This window comes from Pleuronectes platessa, chromosome 14 (assembly GCF_947347685.1).
Source record: "Pleuronectes platessa chromosome 14, fPlePla1.1, whole genome shotgun sequence".
Classification (NCBI taxonomy): Eukaryota; Metazoa; Chordata; class Actinopteri; order Pleuronectiformes; family Pleuronectidae; genus Pleuronectes; species Pleuronectes platessa.
In genome coordinates this window covers 3,115,949-3,142,874 of record NC_070639.1, presented here as the reverse complement: position 1 = coordinate 3,142,874, position 26,926 = coordinate 3,115,949, and the positions used below count along the sequence as shown (strand labels likewise).

At 41.7% G+C, this 26,926-nt stretch overlaps 1 protein-coding gene across 1 annotated transcript in view; it reads left to right on the top strand.

Annotated features, from left to right (window-relative positions):
* Positions 1-24,975, top strand: part of kalrna (kalirin RhoGEF kinase a) — a 125,553-nt gene extending 100,578 nt beyond the window's left edge. The window contains exons 41-68 of the mRNA XM_053439649.1: positions 781-987; positions 1,505-1,590; positions 2,638-2,781; positions 3,183-3,278; positions 5,434-5,552; positions 5,768-5,834; positions 6,228-6,331; positions 6,415-6,484; positions 6,578-6,664; positions 6,947-7,039; positions 7,356-7,406; positions 7,553-7,630; positions 7,718-7,903; positions 8,035-8,206; positions 8,394-8,611; positions 9,376-9,659; positions 12,551-12,713; positions 14,934-14,990; positions 15,243-15,270; positions 15,884-16,046; positions 16,183-16,304; positions 16,398-16,529; positions 16,614-16,775; positions 20,067-20,145; positions 20,274-20,325; positions 20,660-20,808; positions 20,959-21,097; positions 21,196-24,975. Coding sequence (XP_053295624.1) covers positions 781-987; positions 1,505-1,590; positions 2,638-2,781; positions 3,183-3,278; positions 5,434-5,552; positions 5,768-5,834; positions 6,228-6,331; positions 6,415-6,484; positions 6,578-6,664; positions 6,947-7,039; positions 7,356-7,406; positions 7,553-7,630; positions 7,718-7,903; positions 8,035-8,206; positions 8,394-8,611; positions 9,376-9,659; positions 12,551-12,713; positions 14,934-14,990; positions 15,243-15,270; positions 15,884-16,046; positions 16,183-16,304; positions 16,398-16,529; positions 16,614-16,775; positions 20,067-20,145; positions 20,274-20,325; positions 20,660-20,808; positions 20,959-21,097; positions 21,196-21,753 — 3,866 coding nt within the window. The 3' untranslated portion in view covers positions 21,754-24,975. The remainder of the gene's footprint in view (positions 1-780; positions 988-1,504; positions 1,591-2,637; positions 2,782-3,182; positions 3,279-5,433; positions 5,553-5,767; positions 5,835-6,227; positions 6,332-6,414; positions 6,485-6,577; positions 6,665-6,946; positions 7,040-7,355; positions 7,407-7,552; positions 7,631-7,717; positions 7,904-8,034; positions 8,207-8,393; positions 8,612-9,375; positions 9,660-12,550; positions 12,714-14,933; positions 14,991-15,242; positions 15,271-15,883; positions 16,047-16,182; positions 16,305-16,397; positions 16,530-16,613; positions 16,776-20,066; positions 20,146-20,273; positions 20,326-20,659; positions 20,809-20,958; positions 21,098-21,195) is intronic.
* The last annotated feature ends 1,951 nt before the right edge of the window (positions 24,976-26,926 follow it).

Below are 26,926 nucleotides of genomic sequence, written 5' to 3'. Positions count from 1 at the left end.
TGTATATAGATTGAAAAATAAATCTAAGAGCAAAATTTCCAATGAAATTAAAGAATTTCTACAAGCTAGTATTACCACAGGGGGTTCATATTAAATAACACAACCACATCTTGATCTTTCTGATCGCTGTTGGCACCACTGACCTTTGACATGCTCTGCCTTGTAATACCAGATCAGGGAAGTGAAAGTGATGTTACTGCTGGTTGTGCAGAAAATACTATAAACATAATATTAGTCTTTTTTCCTTTGGTTTCTAAAGCTCAGCAGATTAGTAGATAAGTAGAAGACAAAAGTCAAATAAAAAGCAGATCCAAGATGAATATGAGGAGAATTGAAGGTAAATAAAAGTAATAAGAGAGACACCCATTGTAGAGAAATCCTGTTGACTCTTAACCTTTCATTTCCTGATACACACTTGCACACACACACATTTATACACCCCAACCCCACAGCATCCGCAGCCGATAGCTCCCAGCTGTGTGTGAGTGCAGCTGATCCACCACTCTCTTGACACATGACTACTGACTCGTTAACATACACACACACACACACACACACACACACAAACACACTGCTTTCTTTCTCTCTTGAATCTGTAGAATGAAAACAGGGCAAACTGGTTCAAACCATTGAGATTTTTAACTGATAAAAGTCTCTGTGAAACACATGGATCTCACAGTGCTATTGGAGAGTATCGAGAATCAAAACGTGATGCTGGCAAGCTGAAACATCTATGCGCCTGGTTAGATCCGTTTTTAAAATGTAATGTTTTTCTTTCAGAAAACTATCCAGTCAGCAGCTCTGATGGGAAGACTGAGTCAGTGGCGAACCTCCAGCCGCAGCCGTCCCTCAGCTCCCTGCAGCCCAGCTCCCCGGGTCCCAAACGCTCCGGAAACACTCTAAGAAAATGGCTGACCAGTCCAGTCCGCCGCCTCAGCCATGGCAGCTCCGTCAAGAAGCTCCCTAGTAACAAACAGAAGAAGATGGGTAAGAAACAAAGACAAGTACACAACCACGGTGATGACATGTTGCTGATACCATGGAACGTGTGTCTCTCTGCTCAGCAACATTGCATTCGTGTTTGCACTCATATTTTCAAAGTGTCATTAGATCAGGCATGCAGACTTTACAGACACCACAGTGAGGATGATGTCAGTTTGTTTTTCTTGCACAAGTTCCTAAACGCTTTGAAATTTAAATTCCTGCTCACACACTTGTAAATAACACTAATGTAACACACATTTACATTTCAAGTCTCTGTTGGACTTTTAAAACCATGTTTTGTGTGTGGATGTATTCAGTTTGTGGTTCATGAGCTAAAACGTAAACGTGTTTCATCTGTCATTTTAGCCCCATAAGGAAAAATAGCAGGAAATCTAGCCTGAAGATGTTCAGTTTTTAATTAGTTCTCTATCGGCTGCTCAACACCTTGAATCCATTAATTCAACTTGGTTTTGACGTCCGTGTGATCTATTGACAAATTAAGTGTTGGACTGATTGACAGGACCAGGATCTGGAAGAGAGGAAAACAGGAAGAGTATCGACCTCGGACAGCCTGACCTCGCTCTGCAGGATGACAACATTGATGAGGTAAACAATGGGATTCCAGAAAGCAGCTGTTTATTACGTTATAAAACGTGCAATGGTTTTTGATGACCGCTGATATTAAAGCAACACTTTTACTTCAACTGAGCAGCAGTGCCCTCTGCAGCCACAATTGGTGATTAATTATTTTAGGCTCTCTGTCCGAGCGATGAAGTGGTTTTCATGTAGAGAAAAATATATTAATGTATTGAGTGGAGCTCCGACTTTGTCATCGCACTCACTGAAACGCAACTGAATGCTGAATATTACCTATAATACTCAGCTTCCTGAACCAATAGAGCTGCGGCTATGACAAATTCACCAAACTCTGTTTAGAATTCTTCATATTTAAAAGTTTCCAGCTGTCTTTTAAACTGAGAGTGCAAGGGAATAAAAGAGGAAACATTCACACATATAATTTTCTCTGATAAGAAGTTGTAGATTTTCAGAAATGCTCATAAATTATATTTGTAGTTTAACATTAACATTTATTTGCTTTCTTTTTAAATACAGACTTAACACAGTATTTATGATCAGGATTTATTGGCGGGTTTTTCTATTCAATTCCACACAATAAACTGAAAAACAAAAGTTTATTCTTGGATATGAAACACCTCCTAAACTTTGTTAATTTCCCCATCCTCTTTAATGCCTCTTTTGTGCTTTAAACTTGTTTTTAATTCAACAAATATGGTTTGAACAGTTCAAAGCCTTAATTCAGCTTTTTATTGGAATGCGTTTTTCAATGTTAACTCACAAATTCAGAGAATCTTCTTTCTTCTCTCTAGACCCAATGACCCAACTCATTAAATCTGACTATAACCCTGAGGAGTTATTTATCAGTGATTCGTCACAAGTTTACCAAGTACTTACAGAGGAAACATGACTCATCCTCTCACACTGTTCGTGTTGATTTGGAAACTCCATGGAAAATTAGGGGAGAGGAAATTTGAATTTTCTAAAATCCATTTGAATAGAAACAATACTGATGATTGAGTGTGGCATTCATCACAATCAAGATCAGTGATGTTATTCTTTGTCTTTCCTCCACAGAGGGTCCTCAGTAAGGATGGGAACCTCCTTTCTAAGACCTCCTCCGGGATTCAGAGCGGTGGCGAGGAAGAGCAGGACGAGGAGGCCCACACTCCTCTGCCTCCCCCCATGGAGATCATCAAGGACTCAGCTCAGGATGATAAGGTGAAAGGGGGCCAGAGATCTCAAGACACCTCTAAATATATTATTTTTATTTAATCTGAGTTTAACTGAGTTTGTGCCCGTTTTCATTGATTTTTCTTTACTGTGCTTTGTACCAAAACTAAATGTCTTGTTATTTCGTATTGTTATTTGATAAGGTTTTGCTTAGTAGTACCTTCCAGCGTCAGAGATTTACAGCAGACTATAGAATTACTATTTAAATTTCAACAAAAATCTATGTAATGTGAAGCTCCGCTTTACTGCCTTTCACTTCTAACTAACGTCTTCTCTTTCACTGCTGTTTATCCCTTTTCTTTTCCTGCCATGACTTTGTTTACAACTCCCTGCCTTCTCTCCTTTACTTCCAATCCCTCTAACGTCACTCTCTGCCCTCCTCCTCTCAGTCTTCATCCTTGCTAACATCTCTGCAGTCGTCCTCTGAGGTGCCCAGCGCTGCAGAGCTGGTTAGCGCCATAGAAAAACTGGTTAAAACCAACATGGTGAGTGTGTGTGTGTACGATTGTGTGCATGTTTGGGACACTTGCTGGTGACAGATGTGTGAACAGATTTACTCCAAAGGGTACAAACCAAAACATTTAGACGCCTGCAGAATGGGGGAGACGAGGATCGAACCCTCTTGTTAGTGGATATCCCGTTCTACATCCTAACCCACAGCCGCCCCCATACCTGCTTTTCAAAATGTGCTTTTAACTTGAACATTTAGACGTGCCCCTTTCATTTGCCATACTATTTTTGACAAATTTTTCCTGTAGTAACTTCAGTTTTATTTTGTATTTGAGTAGAACTTTGGAATCGACTGTATGAGACGAGGAGATTTAGCCTGCATTTACTACTATTATTATTTTCTATCCTTTTTAGTTTTTTTCCAACTCTGTAAAGCACCGTGAAAGAGAGGCCCTGTCAAATCAGAATCAGAATCAGAAAGTATTTATTGCCAAGTAGGTTTACACCTACAAGGAATTTGCTCTGGTTATTGGTGCATACAATGAACATAGAAACATAAAAAAATAAAAACACAATAAATACAACACACATAAGAAAAGCAATAAAAAGAATCAATATATATTTACTCACTGTTTACCTCTTATTTACTCCCTTTCTCTAATATTTATACAAAGTAACATTTATTTAGAAAAACATATCTAAATAAAATATGTATATTAAATAAAAGATATAAAAAGTGAAGTAAAAAGTGAAATGCAAGATGCAAGACAGTGAACAGTGTCAGATTGCATAGCAATGTAATGCAGTATAATATAGTATAATATAATGTGTTAATTTAACACATCCTTGAGGTGTGGGGGCGGAATAAAAGTCAGAGTCAGGTGGGGGTCCCGGGCCTTGTTGATAAGGCCAACTGCAGCCTGTAAGAAGCTGGTCTTGTGGCGGGAGGTTTTGGTCCTGATGGACCGCAGCCCCCTGCCGGAGGGAAGAACCTCAAAGAGTTTGTGACCCGGGTGGGAGGGATCAGCCACAATCTTACCTGCACGCCTCAGGGTCCTAGAGGCAAACAGGTCCTGTAGAGATGACTGATTGCAGCCGATCACCTTCTCAGCAGAACGGATGATCCGCTGCAGCCTCCTTTTGTCGTTAGCGGTGGCAGCAGCAAACCAGATGGTGATGGAGGAGGTGAGGATGGACTCCATGATGCAGGTGTAGAAGTGCACCATCATTGTCTTTGGCAGGTTGAACTTCTTCAGCTGCCGCAGGAAGTACATCCTCTGTTGACCTCTTTTGGTGATGGAGCTGATGTTCAGCTCCCATTTGAGGTCCTGGGAGATGATGGTGCCCAGGAAGTGGAAGGACTCCGCAGTGACGACTGGGGCGTCTCTCAGGGTGATGGGGGTGGGTGGGGCTGGGTTCCTTCTGAAGTCCACAACCTAATCCACTGTTTTCAGAGCGTTGAGCTCCAGGTTGTTTTGATCACACCAGGTCACCAGATGGTCAATCTCCCACCTGTAGGTGGACTCATCCCCACCAGAGATGAGCCCAATGAGGGTGGTGTCATCCGCGAACTTAAGGAGTTTGACGGACTGGTGACTGGAGGTCCAGCTGTTGGTATACAGGGAGAAGAGAAGAGGTGAAAGAACACAGCCTTGAGGGGAACCGGTGCTAATGGATTTGAATTCAGAGACTTACTTACCCAGCCTCACGCGTTGCCTCCTGTCAGACAGGAAGTCTGTGATCCACCTGCAGGTGGAGTCGGGCACACTCAGCTGGAAGAGCTTCGTTTTATGATATAATAATCGAACAGAACAAAACCTGCCTTCACACACAGTGTCCAGTGTTGCTTGTTTGCTGTTCAAACACACACTGGAATATTAAACATGGAAATGTGGACATTTTAAATAGAATATTCATGTGACTGCTGCCCTCTGCTGTCACATGAAATAATCTCATCACTCCAATGTTAGAGGGTTTATTTAAATGAAGCTTTCTTCTTATTTAACGTCTAAAGACAGAGGATTGGAGTATTGTTCATATTGTAAAATGCTCTTAGATAAGTTGATGTTTATGTTTTATATAAATGTTGTATGAGGCGTGAAAAGAGTATTTCAGTTAGATGTCAGTTTGGTATTTGAGCTGCTTTTCCCAATTGTGATCCTCTCATAACATTGACCCTTTTCTCCTCAGACTCTGGAACCAGGAGCGTACCCTGGTTTCTCCTCGATCTCTCCGCCCGAACAAACCACTCCCGTCCAACCGCGGAACCCCGAGCTGGAGCAAATAGCCAAAGCTATGAGAGGACGAATGTGAGTACTGAAGCGTGTTACCATTACTGCCTCTGCTGCTGCTTTTCATACTACAAATTCTAACATTAGTACTTTTACTACAGCTTTTACCAAGTAATATTAACATTAGATATACAAGTGCTTTGTCTTCACCACAAGCACAGTTTTAGTGTGTCTCTTCAGCAGGAGAAGAGGCTGACAGATGATATTACAGAGATATGTCTTCTTCTGCTCAGGTTTGTTCTGAACGAGCTGATTCAGACAGAGAAGGACTACGTCAAAGACCTGGGCATCGTGGTGGAGGTGAGACGCTCACTTCTGAGTCTGTGCTGTGGTATTGTCGTGACAACACTGTCACTGTTGTGTCTTTCTTTATGTTCATTTTTAGTTTCCAGGTTGACCTCCCCATTCTTAGTTTGATATCATGAGGGAAAAAATGTCTCGTTGGACTCAAACAGGAAATGATTAGACTTTGGTGGTCAAAGGTAAAGGTCAATGTGGCCTCACAACATCTTTGTTGGCAAAGACTGGAAGTAATTCCAAGTGAACATGGAACCTCAAAAAATTGTAACCTGGACAAAAAAACAACAAAACAAAACTTCTACTTCTTTTTTGAAGTAGGAGGTGCCAAGCTACCTATACCAGAAGCTCTGTATGTTGTTTATCATCATTAACTGACCTTTTCTGACCCCACAGAGTTTCATGAAGAAAATGGAGGAGAAGGGCATTCCCGAGGACATGAAAGGAAAAGACAGAATCGTCTTCGGGAACATCCACCAGATCTTCGACTGGCACAGAGAGTAAGCTCCACATCGGTGTCCAAAAACTGGAACTGGCCCCAAACAGGGGCTGACGAATAACATCCATCTTCTGTCTCTGTCAGTTTCTTCGTAGGAGAGCTGGAGAAATGTCTTGAGGACAATGACCACCTGGCTGAGCTCTTCATCAAACACGTGAGTTTAGCTCGCTGCGACAATATGACGATTCATTATATACAATATATACAATATGTTTGATTAAATAACTTGCATGTGTCTGTGTTGCAGGAAAGAAGACTCCACATGTACGTGGTTTATTGTCAGAATAAGCCGAAGTCCGAGTTCATCGTAGCAGAATATGACACATATTTTGATGTAAGTGATGCTTTAACACTTTGTGTCCTTTTGCCGTTCTGGTCTTTCTTTTTGATAAAGGCATCGTCATAGTCCAGGATGCAGAAATCCTCTTGTGAGACTTCCAGCTCTGTAATTATATAAATGTATGGTTTCTGTAGCAGTGTTTTTGTATTATCTAAGGATTCCAGTCAGTTTTGTTATATTTTCTGGTGCATGTGATGTTAATTGAGCGAACACTGAGTATGAGAGAAACTTGTATGAAACAGAAGCTTTATGATGCTTTTGGTGTTTGTGTTGCAGGGAATCCAGCAGGAGATCCAGTCCAGACTGAGCCTCAGTGACTTCCTCATTAAACCAATACAGAGAATCACCAAATACCAGCTGCTACTGAAGGTATTCCACATGCGACAATCAGGAACAATGGTTTGAGTTCACAGACAGACTTTTTATCAGCAAAAAATCTCCTTTTAATACATTGTAAGTGCAAAAACGATAATTAAATAATATATAAAATGATTGAGACTGAGATCTTAATTTCCCATGTTGGTTATTGATAGAAACGTTATAAATACATTTAACTGAAATGTTATTGGAGTTTTTTGCCTGACACATTTGTTTGTTTGACCTTCAGGGTAAACTGTATTGAATCTATCATGAACTGGATTTAAATTGGGCTAAACGTTTATGTTGTCGTCATATTTCTTCTCAGGACTTCCTGAAGTACAGCTTAAAGGCAGGAATTGACTGTGAACAAATTGAGGTAAAAGCACTTTTTTTTTATAGTGCAAAAATATCAGTTTATAAGACACATGTACAGTTGATGTTACATCCAAGCCTGAAACCAAGGCTGATTTATTTTTCTTCCGCTGACATGGTTGTTAATCTCTTTGTGTCTGTCTCTTACAGAAAGCCGTAAATTTAATGTCTCAGGTTCCTAAGCTTTGTAATGACATGATGAATCTGGGTCGGCTGCAGGGATACGAGGTTTGATCATCTAAATGTTTGCACACAGAACCATGAAACATCAACAGGTCTGAACGAGTCATTGACCACGACCATGTCTCCTTACAGGGTAAACTGACCAGTCAGGGCAAACTGCTGCAGCAGGAGACCTTCTTTGTGACGGAGCAGGACGCCGGCGTCTTGTCGCGCTCGAAAGAACGACGAGTTTTCCTCTTTGAGCAGATCGTCATCTTCAGTGAGTTGCTCAGGAAAGGATCCTCCACGCAAAGATACCAGTTCAAGAAGAGCATCAAGGTAAACAGAGGATAGGGTTCATCATCCATGAGGAATAACTAATAGCTGAAAAATATATTTACCTTCAACACAGTTTTGTGTTCTACGAGTCTATAAACTTTTATCACCCAGGCTGCTCCTCTCCTCCTCAGGTGTCGTACCTGGGTCTGGAGGAAAGTGTGGAGAACGATCCCTGCAAGTTCGTCATGTCATGTCGCGGCTCATCTGAGCGTTTCACTCTGCAGGCGGCCAACGTAGACATCAAGCAAATCTGGGTCCAACACATCCAGGAAGTTCTGGACGCTCAGTGCAACTTCCTGTCTGGTGAGGGAAACAAAAGCCGAATATAAACCTCTGATGCACGACCTTTACTCTTTTTTCGGCCAAAAAGGGACAGCAGACTGATCCCTTCAGTTCAACCTACAACCTTCACTTTCTCCAAAACTGTAATCCCAGAGAAGGAAACCCAACAAGAGAGAAATCTAAATGCTCTGTCTGTGTGTGATTGTAGCTCTCCAGTCTCCTATTGAGTACCAGAAAGAGAAGGGCGCAGGAGGTGGCTCCTCGTCACTGACCAGAAACCGTTCGTCCTCTGGGAACCGGCCCAGCATGTCCTCTCACAGCCGGCCGTCCTCCACTGTCGGACTCTGTGACAAGGAGACAGAGAGAGGGAGGAGCCAGATGAAAGTGTCAACCTCCAACGGTGGTTCGTCGTGTTTTGACTCCAGGGTGAGTTTTCGATGAAAAGCTTGCACACACATGATAAATGGGAACTAAATTCTACTAATTCAGAATACAAAATTCTGCATATTGTTTTTTTTTTTGGCCTAAATCTGGAGCAGGTTAGAGAATCAGGCCATGATGCACTTTCTCTCTTTGCTCAGTTTGGAACCTGTTCCTGAAAGCTAAGGTTAAAATCTGGGCTACTGCAGGTGTAGCAGAATACTGTTCAGGTTTATACACACAGAACACACTGGACAGACTTGGCCTACTTTGAACAGTTCTGCTCACTTTTGGATAAATGTCCCTAGACTATAGTTTCTCCACTAGTTTCTTTTTAAATCTGGACAGAATGAAAACCTTAAAAATCTCAATTACATCCAAATGTTTTTTTTTACTGTGGATTATCCAGAATAACCAGGACAGCATTTCAGATTCAGATTCTTCTGAAAGTTATTTCCAGACATTAGTTATTTTTATCATTTTATGATAGAATGACAATACAGGTTTTCTATACCCTCATTTTTTGGAATGAAAATAAAGTGAACAGGTCGCTGTTGTCCTTTGTTCTCCTGCTCCTTGCTCCTGGCCTCCCTCTGCTCCTTCTCAGGTTGAGGTCGGCTGCAGCTGGACTGTTATCCAACCCACGTAGTCGCACCTTCATGTTGTCCTCATCCTCAATTATCCTCATTTTCTCTTCCTCCCCTTTCTCCTCCATCTCCTGTTTTCCTTAATTCATCCTTTACCCTCCTCCTACTCCTCCTCCTCCTCAGGACAGCGACGGCGGCTGCAACGGCGTCTCCTCCACCATGCTGGTCACTCAGAACTACTCAGCGCTCAAGGAGAATGAGATCTGCGTCAGTCAGGGGGAGGGGGTGCAGATCCTGGCCAATAACCAGCAGAACATGTTTCTTGTTTACCGTCCCGCCAACAGCCAGTCGCCCGCCGCTGAGGGCTGGGTGCCAGGACACGTCCTGGGCCCAGCCACAAAGTCCATAAAAGACTCTTCTTCTACTTCCTCCTTCTCAGCGGCGGTGGCCAATGCCAACAACATCAAGTAAGTCCCCCCACCACAATCCAACCCACCCAGCACTTCTCTCCCCGCAGACAGACGCACTTCTGGCTCGATGACAAATGAGGCGATAAAACGCTGCCTCCCCATATTTTTTGGAGTCGGCACCCCTCCCTCGTTACTCACAGCCTCTTCCCTCCCCTCCTAACTCATTGTTCCCTCCTTCCCTATCCCCTCCCTCCTTCTCCTCCTCCCTCTTGGACCTCATGGGAGATTCTTTTTTTTTCTCCTCCTGATGTTCTGCTCCTCGGAGGTAAAAGGTACTGATCTGGTCTCCTACTGTCCATCAAGCAGCTTTGGAGCCATTGTCACTTGACGGCTCTGTGGCAACTACATGAACTCAAAAACACACACGCACACACACACACACAAACTCTGACAAGTGTCCATGTAAACGAGAACTGAAGAGTTTTCCTGCAGGAATAGACTGGATAGAAATTCTTGTAACCTGTAGGTGACTCTGGAAACACAAGATAAAACCGTTGACACTTACGTGGAGCTAAAACCAGACACTCTTATTTCAGTTTCTAACACTTTTTTTCTTTCTTTTTTGTAAATTACTTATTATTTTCACTGTTTTTTGGAACGAATAATCGCTCACCTGGGGCATTCAGGTGGACTCAGCCCCGTTCTCCGCAGTGGAGAAGATTTATTTTGTTGTCTGTGGCAATCTATACAGAAATTTGTGTTTATTCCTCTTGTTGTTGTTTGTCGTTGTTTTTCTGCCTTGTAATTATTATTGTTATTATTATTTTACGGACAAAGTTGGACTCTTTTCCTCCATTTTGATTTTGTTTATTATGTCGGCAGTTCACTGTACAAAGTAAATTTCGGTTCTTCGACTGAAGCTCTAGAACATTCCTGTTAAAAAAAAATCCCTTTTGCACTATTTAAGATGAAGAAAAAATATGAAGTCAGGCTGTGCAATATGTTTCATTTAATGGCAACGGTCAGCATTGTACTGTTGGTAGTGGAATGATAATGATTTTAAATGTATTTTAAATATGTAAAATAAACCTTTTGGACTTGAGCATGAGTTAGCAAAGCAACATGAAGGTGACGTTGTTTTCTTCTGCGTTAGGCTGAAGATGATTGACAGTTTGTAGTTTTTAATATTTGTAAATAAACTACAACAGCAAATGTGACACTGAGCGTTCTGCCTACTTCTGTGTGCACTATTACACCACTAGATGGAGTGATTTAGTTGCGAATTAGGCAGGTTTGAAGAGCCAGAATTTGAATGATTTTATCTATTTCAGACGAGCCTCTAAAGTGATAAAAGATTTATATCAAAAAAGAAATTCCACTTTTTTTGTTGTAAGATTGATTTCAACTTTTTGTATTTGTTCTTGTTGTAGTAATATTTATTTTGATATTTTTGTTTTAGTTTTTTTTTACTAACCAATGGTCTGATTCTCCACAAGATACAAATATAAAACTGGTGAAAAATTAGAAGATGCCTCTTCAGTTTTCAGAACTGTTAGTCATTAACAACCAAAAAGCCTCTTAAGGTGTCCTGGATTGTTTTAAAATGAGATGAGGTCATTATTTTATATTTAACAGCTTTAAAATGTGACAGCAATTATTACAGTAAGGCTTGGACTAGTCATTCTATAACTTGTATTTACCTTCATGGAACTCAGAAGAAGTTGATAAAATAATTAGTTTTCAGTTTTAACAAAAGGAGATGTTAAATTATCTTTTGAAACAAATATTCATGTATATTATAAGTCATTAGCACAGGAAACACAAGTGGATAAGGGTTGAAAATGTTCTCATTGTCATCTTCCCTGCTTGTGTTGGAAGAAGATAATTTACACTTATGTGTGTCTCTCTCTCTTTATTCCAGTCTTAAAGTTCAGTCTCTCTCTCCTCTCTGTCTCTGAATAAAGTCAGCCCAGTGTCGCTCTATCCTCCTCCTGTTGAATCTAAATGGACCAGAAGAGTCTGGCTGCAGCTTCAGGCAACAACAACCCACTCACAACCCTCTGCTACAGCAACCCAGAAAGACTCACACGTTTAGATTGTACAGACAGACACATTTTACACAAGTCACGGGGGAAGTATGGAGGTCAAAGGTAACTCAGATGATTTCCTATTAATTAATTTAAGGTCACCATTAAATAAGCTTATAGGAATATGAGTGATACAAGATGTAGATGTTCTGCCTATGGACATAATACAACTCTTTCAATTACTCATTACAGTTATAATTATAAGAAATGTTCTCAAAATTATGAAAAATTCTGCATTCAGTGTAATAAGATAATTTCACAAAATTGTGAGATTAATCAATATAATCATTTAAAAAAACACCAATATTCAAAGTAAAGGAGGCTGAGTATTTTAGATAATGACACAACCAGAATCAACAGTTTAATGACAACTTGTCAAATATAGTTCTAACTTGGAACCAGTCACTCACTAGTTTGACCCAAATGGAACAAAAATGTTGTTATGAGACATATTTTGTTTGGTTTTAATGCACAATAAGTTTAATAATATAAAACCAATATCCAATACAATGTATAATAAAATAAACAACAATATAAGACATGTTAACACTTCTATTTGCAACGGTTTTATACATAAACAACATATATGATGACAGTTTAAATGTTTAAATGCTGTTTATACTTAATATATGTAAATGATGACACCTGATCTCTGCATTAGAAAATCAAGCCTTGTTTCCATAACGACAGAAACATTATATCAAATCACAAACACACATCCGAGTCACTAAATGGTGTCAGTGGTCAGAATGTGAAGTTGTGATCTGGCGGCCATGTTGCCTCTGCAGCCAGACTAAGCTGGACGCCACTGAGCTTCCCTCTGATTGGCTGCTTGACGTTTCTCGTTCCTGTACCGTACAGGAAGTCTCTGTCGTGGAACACACTGCGTGCCCGGAAGCGCGCCGAAGCCAAGGATGGCACCTCCTTTGGGGTCAGAGGTCACGAGAACGGCCTCTTCCGTAAACCCAAAGAAACCACGCCCCCTCCCCCTATAGCCTCCCCCGCCACGGGGGTGAAGGGCAAAGTGAGTAACGTAGGTCAACGGCGCACGCTGGTGATGTCATATGTGTGTGCCAAAACCCCCTCACCTAGCTCCCCACCCTCCCCCAACCTGGTTTTCATTTTTGATTCTTAAACTGTGTGGGTGTGTGTGTATGTGCAAACCAACCAACACGCACAGTCGTTTTTTGGGTGTCTTGATTTGATCACAGCAGCAGTTCTCAACCTGCGTTAGTTTAAACCAACGTTCACTCAACCAAAAGGTTGCTCATGAAAGTGAATTTTCTGGATCTCTGCAGCCAATTCCGAATCAGAGATAATTAGCATATTTTTTGATGGTGATGGAAGTGTTGTGACGACCTGCAGGCAACTGAGTGACTGTTTATCAAATGCACTGAATGCATCAAATCCACTTAGCATTTATGTCCAAGAAGTGTGGAACAGAATGCAAAAGCCAAACACAAAGCAAATGGGTGAAAACGGATTATGACATCTGTTGCCATGACGCTGTTCACATGTCTTCTATTGCCATTCGCTGTGTCTCAATGTCGGGCATGAAGAAAGCATCCTCACACTGGGCAGGCTGGACTGAAATGAGACAGATTTCCTTTTTGTGTCACAAGCTGTAATGTTTGTTTCCTTGGCTAGTTTGAGCCGCTCAGCCACCCAGATAGCTAGCTTGTTAGATAAATAAAAGATCCTGGGATATGTTGGTCTAATCCTTCCCTTGGATCCATTAATTGGCCACATTCAAAGGAGACATGCCACTGTGACACAATTGGCCTTCAAATTCAGCCTCAGCTCATGTGTTGTGGCTTCTGCATTCTGTGTAACTCTCCCAGGCCACCGTACATTTCCTAAGTTAAAAATCTCAGTTAAATTTAAATCCTGGTGTTACTGGAGCCACAAGGTTTAGAGAAAGCGGGGGTTGGATTACGATGATTAAAGTCGGATCATAATCACACACAGAAATAAAGATGGAAATGTTATTTCCACACATGTAAATAAGAACCGGTTGAGAACACTGCAAGTGTTTTTTATTTGATCTTTTATCTTTATTTATTTTACCTGACAACATTCAACCGCACTGATTGAAAAATAAAGTCTATTGTGTTTTTCGTGTTGTTTGATTTATTTTCCCTCGCTGTGCATGGGTAGAAGTAGAACCCGGTGACTTGGATTAGTTTTTACGTTGCTCTGCATCTTGTTAACTCTGTTTTTATTTTGTAGTGAACTAACATGAAAGTGTTTGGATGTAACATTGTCTACAAAGTCAAAATGAAAATCTTAAGATGATGTTTCTGTGACTCACTTGAGGTAAAAACTTGAGCTCATGTTACAATTTATGTTTCAGAGCAAAAGTACAAAAAAAATGCACTTTAAAAAAACTTGAAACAAATGTTGAAGTTTTATCCTGAAGCTGTGAAAAGAAACAGATTTCCAACAAACAAAGCATTTGTTCCTGCCTCTGTAGAACATCACTTTTTTCTATTTGCATCATGAAATGAAACTAATTGAACTATTTCTACAGACAACAGTCAGTAAGAAATTATTAATAGTTTAGTCTTAATACATACAACAAAATCAAGAAAAAAAGCATTTGAACTCTCTTGCAGAAACAAAATCAAGATTGTTTTGTGTCAAAGCCAGAAATTGGAAGTTGAGAAATTGTTTAATGTTTTTCAACACTCGCTCTACAATTTCTACGTTCCTGGATTCAAAGCACAATAAGGCCTAAATTCCCGCGTCAAAGCTCCTCTGACTCTGAAGATTAAAGTGCTGATGCTAAAATAATTCAACACTGAGCTGTGGTTGTATGCTGCTTCATGAAACTAAGCAGGTGCAGATCTGAGACTGAAGCACAGGATAATGTCAAGAGTGTCAGAGCCGAGTGAACATTTACTGCTGCTGCTAGTTAATATATTAAAGGTCCTAAAGAGATTCAAACCAAAGCAGCTCCCAGGTGAGTATCAGTCACTAACAGTAGGTTCGCTGCAGTTCCCTCCAGAACTTTCCTTATTTATGCCTCCTCTCAGCTTACTACCTCAATTTCTCTTGCATGCCTTCACTCCTTTATCATTTCTTGCATCTCCTTCCTTTTTCCTTTTTCCTTTGATTTTTCTAATCTCTTTCCTTCTTTCCTGGTCCCAAATCTGCACTCTGCTGCCTTCACTCCATCCCATTCTTAACCTACCTCTCTTATTCCTCTTCCTCTTCTTCCTCCTCTGCGTTCGTTCTCCACCAGGACACGTCAGATGAGTCGGACTGTGACGATGACCTCGTCCCAAAGACCGGCATGGAGGTACGATACGTCGCACACTATGTTTGTGTCACTTAACTTAGGAAAAGTCAGAAACAGCAGAAATAACATAATTTATAATAAACTGTACTGTTGACGACAAAATGCAGCCGCACTGTTTCATGTGTCGAAAACTAAATATCTTAACTATTATTATGTTTATCATGAGGAGCTCAGTTTACTTTGACGTGTGTCAGGATTCCCAACTAAAAACCTTTAAGCAAAACTTTGACTTGGACATCATCTGTTTTCCAGCTTCTCAACCCAAACTTCATCCAGGAAGGTAAGAAACATGAGAAAACAACGGCCTAATATACCAATATATAAAAATGTATTAGCCTACGCTTCTATACTTTTGTTTATCCGAGGACGTAGAAGAAGATATTTTGAACTAGGTCAACAGACTGAAGGCACCCTGCCCCGCCCTCAATGACGACTAAAGAGTACTGGTCACCTGATCATTGAATTTTTATCAATATTGGACATTATGTTCATATTGTGCGTGTTTAGCACTGCACCCACTAACATGTGTGAAGCATATTAGATGAAATGTTTGTGAGAGACGTGTGGAATAGTGGGTCGATAAGTTTGGTGTTATGGTTCTCATTGTCAACAGTGCGATCATGCTGTATACATTTCCTATCTACATGATGAAAGGGTGTGAAAAGCATCCTGATCTGGATCCACACCCAAATTCAACGGCATCTTTCCTGACCCACACCACATTCTTCCAAGTTCCTGCTACATAACAGACATACAAACGCAGATGAAAAATGTCCAACCATCTCAATGTTTGTGGTCGGGGCTGTGCAGTTTTATTCACTAAATCAAAGTGTTTCAACAGCTTTTATCACAGCTAGTAAGACTAAGCATGTGTATGTGTTTCTTCTGTCCAGTGGCTCCAGAGTTCCTCGTCCCGCTGTCAGACGTGGTGTGTGCATTTGGAGAAACAGTCGTCCTGTGCGGCAAAGTCTGTGGACGACCCAAACCCTCAGTCACCCTGAAGGGCCCCGACCAGAACCCAGTGACCAGCAACAGCCGCTTCACCATCGACATCAGGTAACGCAATTCCTGCTCATCCTGCTCCCTTCCCGTAAACTTCTAGACTACTTCCTGCTGTACACACTATATATTATCCTTCTCCATCTTTTCTGAATCTTGTCCTCCATCCCTTCACCTTCGTCTTCCTCTCCAGGGACACGGGGGACATCTTGTTGAAGATCTGCAATCTGATGCCTCAGGATACAGGGATCTACACCTGTGTTGCTGTTAATGACCACGGCTCTGCCTCATCCTCCGCCTCTATTAAAGTGCAAGGTAATGCACCTGAGTTACAGTTACATTTAGTGGCTCTGACCAGCAGCGACTCAACTGTAACGGTACTGAGAGATTATTCTCGCCTCCTTGCAGGTATCCCATTAGCTCCGGGGCGGCCTGTGGCACAGGAAGCCAGCAGCACGGCGGTGATGATCGACTGGTCACCGCCGACTTCATCTGCCCACTGTGCCGTCAGCAACTACACTGTGGAGTACAGACAGGAAGGTGTGTGTGGGTGTGGTTGGGTGTGGGTGGGTATTTTTGGGAATTAAATAAAGTATTCTGATCATTCTCACTCTTCTATTGCAGACTCGTTGCTATGGCAGCAAGTGGCCAGCAGCAGAGAGGAGTGTGTTCAGATCGACGCTCTGATCCCTGGAGGTCACTATCAGTTCAGAGTACGAGCCTCCAACCATTGGGGGGTTGGGCCGCCGTCTGAGCCCTCCAACATGGTGACACTGCCCAGCAGCAGTAAGTCTGCAGCTCATACTCTTTTATAACTAGAGCCAACGAAACGTCAATAAAGAGTTTAAAATACCTTTTAAGGGATATATCCACAAAATGAAATAAAGGTGTAAAAGGGCCCATATCGTGTAAAATGCATTTTCTGGGCTTTTACTATCTGTAATGACGTGAAGGGGGTCAGTAGGGACCCTCAAAGTATGAAAACAGTCATTCCTCAAACTTTTTCACTCAGCGACTCAGATATATGTTATCGAAACATCTCGTACTCTCTCGCAATATGATATCATTCAGGATGCCACTTGTTTATCAGCCCCACCCAGTCCTATCTCTGAACCCACCACCACTGCTCGAAGGCGTTAGTCCACATTGAAACTCCGTTGTGAAACTCCGGACTGTAACTCGGGACGTTACTCCTACATTGGCGGACTGTACAGCTAAAACTTGAACAAGCATGACGATGATGTAACTTAACGTTCAGAAACATCGTGTTGTAGCCGACTGTAAATATGTGACTGTTCTTCTATAGCTTTATCCAAATATGACGTGACTTTCAGTTGTGTTTACCAGAGTTAATGCGCCAGAATGAGACCGGTGATAGGTCTGGTCAAGTGTCACTCAAAGTGCAGTCAGCCAATCACAAGAGGGGCTCAAGAGGCAGGCGAAAACAGCCTGTCCTGTCTGCAGCTCCAGAGAGAAGCAGTAGAGGACTTGGAAATACACATTGCAGCAGTTATTTCTACTTTTAACTACTGATATATCATCTTAGAGGTACCAACACCTTAAATTAAAGGGGACATTATGAAAAATCCACTTTTGCAGTGCTTCTACACGTTAATGTGGGTATCTGGCATGTCTACCGTCCCAAAAACTCTGGAAAAAAACAACTCCCTTGATTTGTTGTGGTTCCTCTATGTAAGAAACTATACCATAGAGTGCGTCGAATGGGAATACGATCAGAATTGACGTCACATTCGGTTTACATGGCATAGCCCCCTCCCCCCCCCCCCGGAGGCGGAGATCTGGTGGAGGAGGAGACCGGGTTACATTACGAGCCACAGCACCCTCCTCAGCTCGAGGCTGCGGGTGTTAGCTGGGAAGCTAGCCGAGGGGGGACACTAACCAGCCGGTGAGCTGGGTGAGAGGCGGAGATCTGGCCGAGAAGCAGAGCCTGCGGTCGGGGTAAGTCACATGCCAAAGCCCCCTCCTCAGCTGGGGCTCGTTAGGGGATGTCAGGTTGCTGGACCCATGTCTGCGGCTCGCTTCTGGTGGACCTATCGCTGTTTGTTTACGGTTAGCAGCAGGGAGCTAACTCTAGCTTGCTGTTAGTTTGTGTTTAAAGTTGCATCAAATGGCTACTTGTGCACGTTTTTACAGCAGTATTGCATGTGGCAGCCCACCCGGGAAGCAGCGGAGATCTGGCCGACAAGCAGAGCCTGCGGTCGGGGTAAGTCACATGCCAAAGCCCCCTCCTCAGCTGGGGCTCGTTAGGTGATGTTGGGCTGCTGGACCCATGTCTGCGGCTCGCTTCTGGTGGACCTATCGCTGTTTTTTGTTTACGGTTAGCAGTAGCCGCCTGACTGATCCCCCCCGAGGACAGGGGAGCGTTGACGGTGCGTGTCGCAGTGAGTGTCTTCAACAGTTGGCTATTAGTTTTTGTTTAAAGTTGCATCACTTTCTGGAATGGCTGCTTGTGAACGTATTTAGAGCAGTACTGCATGTGGAACCCCGGCCGTGAGGCTAACCCGAGTCGTTGCTTCTGTGTGTGTCGCCCGGTTGAAACAGCAGGTATAACTTAAAACAGCTGTTTGTGGAGCTTTGTTAGAAAATAGCACCGGAACGTGTCTTCCCAGATAACGGCTCACTTTACTGCAGTCCCGGTCTCCGGCTGCATTGTACCCGTGCTTTGGCGCTCGCTCAGCGGACAACCTCTCCTGTGATGACCGGGCGGCGAAGCAGAGGAGGAGGAGGGGGGGAGAGAGCTGCGCCTTATAACTTTTGTGGCCCGTACAGATTTGCTCCATGCACCCCGAGCTGCACGCACTGGTGCCGGTCACCATTAGCTCGTTGCCACCTCCGTTGCTCAATTAACTCATACCCGGGGTTTTAAGTGCATTTCGCCACAAAAGTTGCAGCAGTGTTAACCTCCAGAGCTGTAGCCCCTCCACGATCCGTGTGTGTGTGTGCGCTCAGAATATATGCCCTCTATGAATAAATATACACATACAATTATATAGTGTATACACACATATCTAATGCATGTATTTAAATAATGTACATCTTTATCAGAAGGTGTAGTAGTTTGAAAATTGTATTTTCAATGAAGAAACACAACAAACAGATACAGAAATATATGTGTAGGACAGTGACTTAAGATGATTTTAACAACCTTAAATATGCTAAGGGTAGATTTAAGACGTGAAACTGGATGTGTTTGCGTGTGTGTGTGTGTGTGTGTGTGCGCTCAGAATATATGCCCTGTATGAAGAAATATACACATACAATTATAGTGTATACACACATATCTAATGCATGTATTTAAATAATGTACATCTTTATCAGAAGGTGTAGTAGTTTGAAAATTGTATTTTCAATGAAGAAACACAACAAACAGATACAGAAATGTGTAGGACAGTGACTTAAAATGATTTTAACAACCTTAAATATGCTAAGGGGAGATTTAAGGTGTGTGTGTGTGTGTGTGTGTGTGTGTGTGGGTGTGGGGGGGGGGGTGGCAGGCACTCAAAACAGGTCAATCTGAGGGCTGTTTTAAATGATCCTTGTGGTTTTTTGACCAAAATATGTTACAGACATTTCATTAAGACCCCAAGGAGCCATATCAACTGTGGTGAAATGGGCATAATATGTCTCCTTTAAGTCCCAGAAAGATGTAATATATGGGCCCTTTAATTAAATGTCTGTGCAGGGACATAATGCACCCTGCTTAGAATAAAGACTGGAAACGATTTACCAGATTTTTCGAAATAAGAAATCACCAATCTTGAGTAATTTTCTCATTTAGTTCTTTAGAAACAACCAGTGGAGACCCCGCTGCTGGTCGAGAATATGTTTATAAGCAGTGTACGTGACCAAAACATCTCGTGCCCACTTATTTACAATATGATACTCAGTTCGCTGTTATATATGTCGTATGTACGCTAACCTAGGCTAATCACAACCAATAGCTCACTAATGAGATTGAAATTAATCTAAGAATTATTTAATTTCAAAGTATCCTCATGCTGAGATTATGTTAGAAAAGAAAATGGTTTAATCTTTCAATCCTGCTTCTGTGTTCAGACTCTGGATACGACGTTACAGGAATCCAGTGGAAGGAAAACTTTGACTCGAGCTTCTCTGAGATCTGTGAGATTGGAAGGTAAACTGTCGCCTCAGAAAAACGCATCAAACAACACAAACTTGATTATCGGCCCGATGTGAATATCTGTTTGAGATATTCAACCTTTTTACATTCTTTCATGTTTGTGGCCACGTCTGTTTTTTTAGGGGACGATTTTCCGTAGTGAGAAAATGTCTCAACAAGCCCACAAAGAAGGAGGTGAGTCCTCACACACAGCTGAAGCGTGGTGAAGTGTGGTGAAGTGTTTATTTTTGTTTCCTTTTCAAAAGTTGAATATTATTTGTATTGTATTATTTAGGGTTGTAGTTGTATACGTATCCCATACATTTTTATCTTTCAGTATAGTTTGTAATTATACAACTGGTCGATTTAGTGTTCAGTAAGGTTTACATTTCTATACTAAGTACCAGGCAAAGAAGATAAATGATGAAGTTTTAAGATTATTCTAGGGTTATTCTATCATTTTTTTTAGTACATATATTTTTTCGTATTCTGTTTCACCATAAAGCCGGTTTGTAATTTTTCTGTCCAGGTTGCCGTGAAGTTTGTGAGTAAGAAGATGCAAAAGAAGGAGCAGGCGGCTCATGAGGCGGACATCCTGCGGCACGCACAGAATCACCAGCTGGTGGTTCTGTTGGACACATACGAGTCTCCCAATTCATTTATGCTGATCCTCGAGCTGTAAGTCTGACATGTCAACTAAAGATTCTGTTTTTGCTTTTTCTACCTAGCGAGCTGGCGGTCTAACACCTCAGCCATTTTAGCTAGTGGACTATCCTGCGTAGCTAAGGAGCTGAAAAACCTTAACGTTACTTTATTTGTGCGAATCAGGCTGGAGGATGGTCGTCTACTTGACTACCTTGTTGCCCACGATGAGCTGATGGAGGAGAAGGTGGCATTCTTCATCCGAGAGACACTCGAGGCGCTGCAGCACCTTCACACCTGCAGAGTAGCGCACCTGGATCTCAAGGTCAGAACCACACGTGTGCTCTAAATGAATAATGACTATTTTAACTTTATATGGACTTGTTATTCCATCTGTCTGAATCCTGTTTGTCTCCTCTTCAGCCTGAGAACATCATGGTCGACCTTCACTCTCCCACCCCGTGCATTAAACTCATTGACCTTGGCGATGCTGTCCAGCTGTCCGCCCACCGCCGTTACGTCCACCTCCTGCTTGGAAACCCAGAGTTTGCCGCACCTGAGCTCATCCGTGGGACACCGGTCTCTGTTGCGACAGACGTGTGGAGCATCGGCGTGTTGGCTTACGTGATGCTCAGCGGCGTTTCCCCATTTCTGGATGAATCTCCAGAGGAAACTTGCGTCAACATCTGCCGCCTGGACTTCTGCTTCCCGGACGATTACTTCCGTGATGTGAGTCAGGCGGCAAGGGATTTTGTGACGTCGGTGCTGCAGCAGGATCAGAGGAAGAGGCCGAGTGCTTCTTCCTGTCTGCAGCATCCGTGGGTGGGTCGTGGGGGCGCACATGGCGGGGAGTACTCCAAGACACCCCTGGACACAACGCGGCTTGCCACATTCATTGACCGAAGAAAACAGCTGCATGATGTTAGGCCCATCACGAATATCAAAGGGCTGGTGAGCAGCAGCATGGGCAACACACTGTGAGATCTGAGTGTCCGAACATCCGAGAACAAACCATGTGTGACCACCAGGAATGACATCACAATATACTTTAAGCATTTAATCATCTTGAGTATTTTATACTTTCTGAGTGGGAAAAGGATTTGGTGCCTTTGGAGTAAGATTTAATTATCTTTCCTTGGTCCAAATCTATTGAGCAAAGAAAGTCTTTAGATTTTATGGCTGCGCATTATTTACATTTGACCAACATTTCATCAAGTCTTTTGTCACAGAGTATCAATCTGCCCTACCAAACCTACAGAAGTAGCTCTGAGGAAAATAACCACTGTGAAGAAGCATGATGGCAACGTGTTTGATTTTGTTTACATTAAATTGTTTATTTTTACAGATACATTTTTTTATTTATTAAAGATAACGGTCTGTTAATCCGTAATGTGGAGCTAAACCTTAACTTAGATCTGATGAAGGTTGTTTCCTCAACCTTAGACACGATGCTCAGGGACACTTGGCCTGTTGGCATCCTCACTAGCCAACTGGCCAAAATAATCTACCTGAACAGGCTAAAAAGTAATGGAAAGTTTCAAACCAATAAGGCACTCTGTTTTGTCAACAAAATAACTGGCTTGATGTATGCGTGACCAGCGGCTGACATCAGTGAGTGAGTTCGTAGCAAATCTGGTTAAACACTGTGATGAATTATGTTATTAAAGTGTCTGCTGTTGTCTAATTTGAGCTAAATTAAGATCCAGGATAAGTGTTAGAGTAGTTAAAAAGCCTTTAATGTTGGTTTTCTTTCTCTGGCTACATAGTGAGGTGAGCAGGGTCAGAGTTCGATGCCTTGCCCAACTGTACTGACGTGATTCTTAGCCTTTAGAGACTAAACCTGGGGGGGTAGCTTAAGGGGAAAAAAAGTCAACTAGTAATCATACGTTTACTAGTATCAACAGTATGATGAGAAATTTTTGCATCAACATCAAGAAAGTAGTAGTAAACTCCCTGAAGATGTAAACAAATGTGGACTAAATGAAGGTCGACTTTTTCAGTTTACAAATCTCAACATTGAGCATAAATGAGCTCAATGGTTTCTGTGAGAATTTGCCATTTCACCCAGAAGCAAGAATGTTTAACTAATTGTGGTGTTGACCATGAGGTGATTCATCAAGGAGGGAATATGAAACAAGATCTTGCCATCAGTCATTTCTCATTGTTTGTTTCAGTTTGGTTATTGTGGGAATTTTCTTTTAAACAGAAAAATAAAAAATATTTAGATCTTAAATGTCTTCAGTTAAGAAACCAGGACTTAAGGGGATGTTGTACTCGTCTTGTCCGTCACAGGTCCTGAAACCTAAACCACCAACAACAACAGCTTCCTTGGTTGCATCTGCTTTGGACCTTTCTATCATATACTTATTATTTATCAGACTTATTTATTGAATGTTTATTTATGTTAGGACTAAGGTTGATCATGCCTCATATTTGAAGTCGTGACCTGGACCAGAACATGAAGTCAAACAATTCAATAAGGTACTGCTGAAGTGAGCAGGAGCAGAGTTTACATTCTGAACAGTGCCCTGCTCGGACTTATCTGCACTGGACTAAACTGTCATGAAACAAGATGAACTGGCTCGAATGTACCAGCGGCATCACCACCAGGACGGTGTCACCCTGACACTCAGGACTTCTGTACTTAACGTTGGATCTCTGACCACATGGGGAAACCTGGAGGCTGAAATCTGCTCGATGGAACACAATTAGTTCGTATCACTGTTTACAAGAACTTAGCTAGTAGTATAATCAGGGAAAACCTGCATGTTAAATCACCAGGGATGGTTTAGAAGTCCATCAACATTTGGTGTGGAGGTGAGAAATGAACTCAATCCCTATTGTGTGTACATTTGTCTAAAACCACAGTGAAAAATCACAGACTCTCGTGTTTGGTTCTCGTTTGTTTGGCTTGTAAAATTGCTCCGACTTAGCAGCTGCTGTGGCTGGAGGACAGCAGATAATGTTTCACTGTCCCGTTTCTACTGATGATTGTAATTTCTTGTAGAATGTGTTTAGCCATCATAGGTGATGTATTCTGCTTTCACCAAATGCTTTCACATCTTTTTGCACCTCCAATTACCCAGTTAGCATTTAGCTTACTGCGATATTAGGCATTTATATATTGTGCAGGAAGGGGCGCAAAATGTGAAAATGTGAGCCACTTTGATGGCCTCACACAACATCATTACACATCTGCAAGTGTAGTCGTTTGTGTTTACCTGGGCAGCTGATTTGGATAAGTACAAACCCGGGAGGCAAACGGGCATCTTATTTCTGCTTCATTTATTCGACTAAAACTGGCTGTGAAAAAAAGGCTACAGAGCAATACATTTTTAGGTAAGACACAGATTATTGTGAATATATAAGTACGCTTATTAAACGTATTGATCTCACATTCAGATTGTATAATGCTTAATCTTAAAACCATGCACTTGCACTCAGGTAGCCCCTGTTTAGCTTTAGCTTTATTTACGAAGATGGTTTTATTATAAAGCGGTGGGGGGCAACAGTGCATTAATCCGGTTAAAGTAACCACCCTAACACGTCTCTCATAGATAAAGTTAACATCGATCCACGAGTGGGGGGGACAATTTAATCTGTCAAATGTGGCAGAAGTTTCATTTGTGCATAAAAGCAGCATGAACACAACAAGAGCTGAAGATAAAGAAATCTGAGTGCAAGCAACAAACACCTGCATGCACTCAGTTTGAGCTCAAGCAGGAGCTGTTTGAGTGTGAGCGCAGGGTTTCCAGTGAAAGCATTTCAAAATCTGAACACTAAGTCAATAAGTAGAAAACACAATAAGCGAAGAGAGGAGAATAAAAACATAATGATCAGACTTCGCAGCTTTGGTCTCACGACAAAAGAGCCTACATGTGACCTCAGTTTACATTTACGCTGAAGAAGTACATGTGTTGTGTTTTAGTATTTCACTGAAATACACGGGGTCTTCGTGATGTATAAGGTCTAACCCAGCCTGAAAACATGTTCAGTTCACCAGAATGTTTAAGTTCGACTGAGGTCTGTATTTTTTGTCTTTTTAAATTCATGTGAAACCTTTTATTTATTTGTTTGGATTTAAACTTGTGCCGAGGTGACAGCTTGTAAATGGAGAAAAGGAAGAAATATTAAAACTTGAGAATGCAGTAGTATTGTACAGTATGTAAAATAACAGATCTGTTTAAAACCTGAAAAGCTCCACATTCTGGTTTGCTTCAATTCTTTTACACTGCACAGCAACCGAGGCTGAATTTTAACTTTATGAAGAAGGAGTCGTCTAAACGACAAGAAACTTCACTACAGAGGATGTTCCAGCAAATTAGGTCCTGAATCACGTCACCTGAAGGTGCAGCAAAAATACTTCTCAAGCATCGACTGATGTAAGATGGACGACGTGTCTCTACTTCATCCTGTTGTACAGTGAAGCTAAAATACAAAACAAAGGTTCAGCATTCTTGTGCGTATTTTCTACCCACGGTCTGCACAGTAGTGATCAGGGGGGGTGGAGCCATGGTATCCAGGTTCTGCCAATAAATTCACTCGACCAATCACAACTCAGCTTGGGCTGTCAAGACATTTCACAACAAAATAACTTATTAAAACCAAACTTACTGGAACAATTAGCACTTGAAGATTGACTTTTTAGTTTGGTCCATGTCCCATCTGCTCACATGGAGGAGGAAGGCTTACGGCCTATAATGGATCCAGCTTCCAGCAGGCGATGAAGGTGATTTGGCTTCACTTTGGGGATCTGCAATTATTTAATTTTCAGGAGGCACTCCTCTCTGGTTTGGCTACTCTGGCTGAAAATATTCACCTTATAGCATGTCAGGCTTAACTTGTTTTGAATTTTTGGATCATATACAAATATAATGTAAATATGACTCATGTAAAGATGTAAATGTACCTGGGATTCTAACCCTGTCCCAATGTTTAGTTTTATTTCTATCCAGAATCCTCCAGAGAGCATTTAACAAAGAAAAGAATCACATCCCTGCATGTTTCAGACAGAACTTCAGTTCTTTGTCTCAGAAGAGTTAAAACTTCTGATTTATTGTCCCAGTGTCGACTCAGTCCCACTCCCACAATGCATCTGTCATGGCTTGGTGAGCCACGTAGCACTGTGGTGGCTCCGCCCTGTTGAATGTGCTGTTCCATCTGGACCGTGTTGAAACGTTTTACTGTTGACTTCATGTCAAACTGCTGTATAAGCTGCTTCCTCTTGTTCCTTAAGACCTGCTGGTTTGTTACTCTTTACTAATAAAGAACCTGCTTGTTTATATTAATGACACTCAATGTCTCATGTTCCCACTGTTGGTTGATTGGTGGGTGTGGATACCCAAGCTGTCAGGACATGTCCAATCAGGCCGGTTGTAACAAAAAATTTGAAATAATATTAAGGTTTTGTCACTTGAAGATCGACCTGATTTGTATACACAGCACAACAACCATGTGTGTCAGGTACAGGGTAACACAAACTCAGCACAGCAAATTTGAACTTCATTGGGCTCAGGGTTGGGTTCCTACAGAAAATTGCAGCTAGAGCTGCACCGTAGTTTGTTAACAGGATGACGCAAAAACACAGAACAATTTAGCTTGAAATTTGGACTGATTAGACTCGGTTGCAAGATAGTACTCAATAAACTTCCCAGAGAACAACTCGAAATTTAAAAACAGGCAAATTTAGGGGACTGATCTTCATGAGTTTGAGATATAAGCTCTACATTAATGATACAATTGAAATGACCATCTGATTGATTTATCACATCATCTATTCAACCTCCCTGAAAGAAACCATGTGATTTAAATAAGACTGTACAAACTGCTAATCCTGTTTCAGAGTATTTACTGAGTTCAGTAGGATTATCAAAGAACGTGAACATGTTCACTTACACATTTTTTATCTGGATTTAAGCTTTTAGCTCAGTTCTTGTAGAGCCGAACAACTTTGTAGATTTTCTAAATGAAGGTTAATGAGTTCTTTCTTTAACGCAACTTAGAAATGTGAGACATGAAGCAGAGACAGAAAAGTGTAGACTAACAAAACCTGCAGCTTTAACATTCTTTATTCATTACCCTTTTTGCAATGATAAATATGACCCACAACTTTATTATTTCAGTTCAGGCTGACAGCTCTTTTATTGTAAACTCT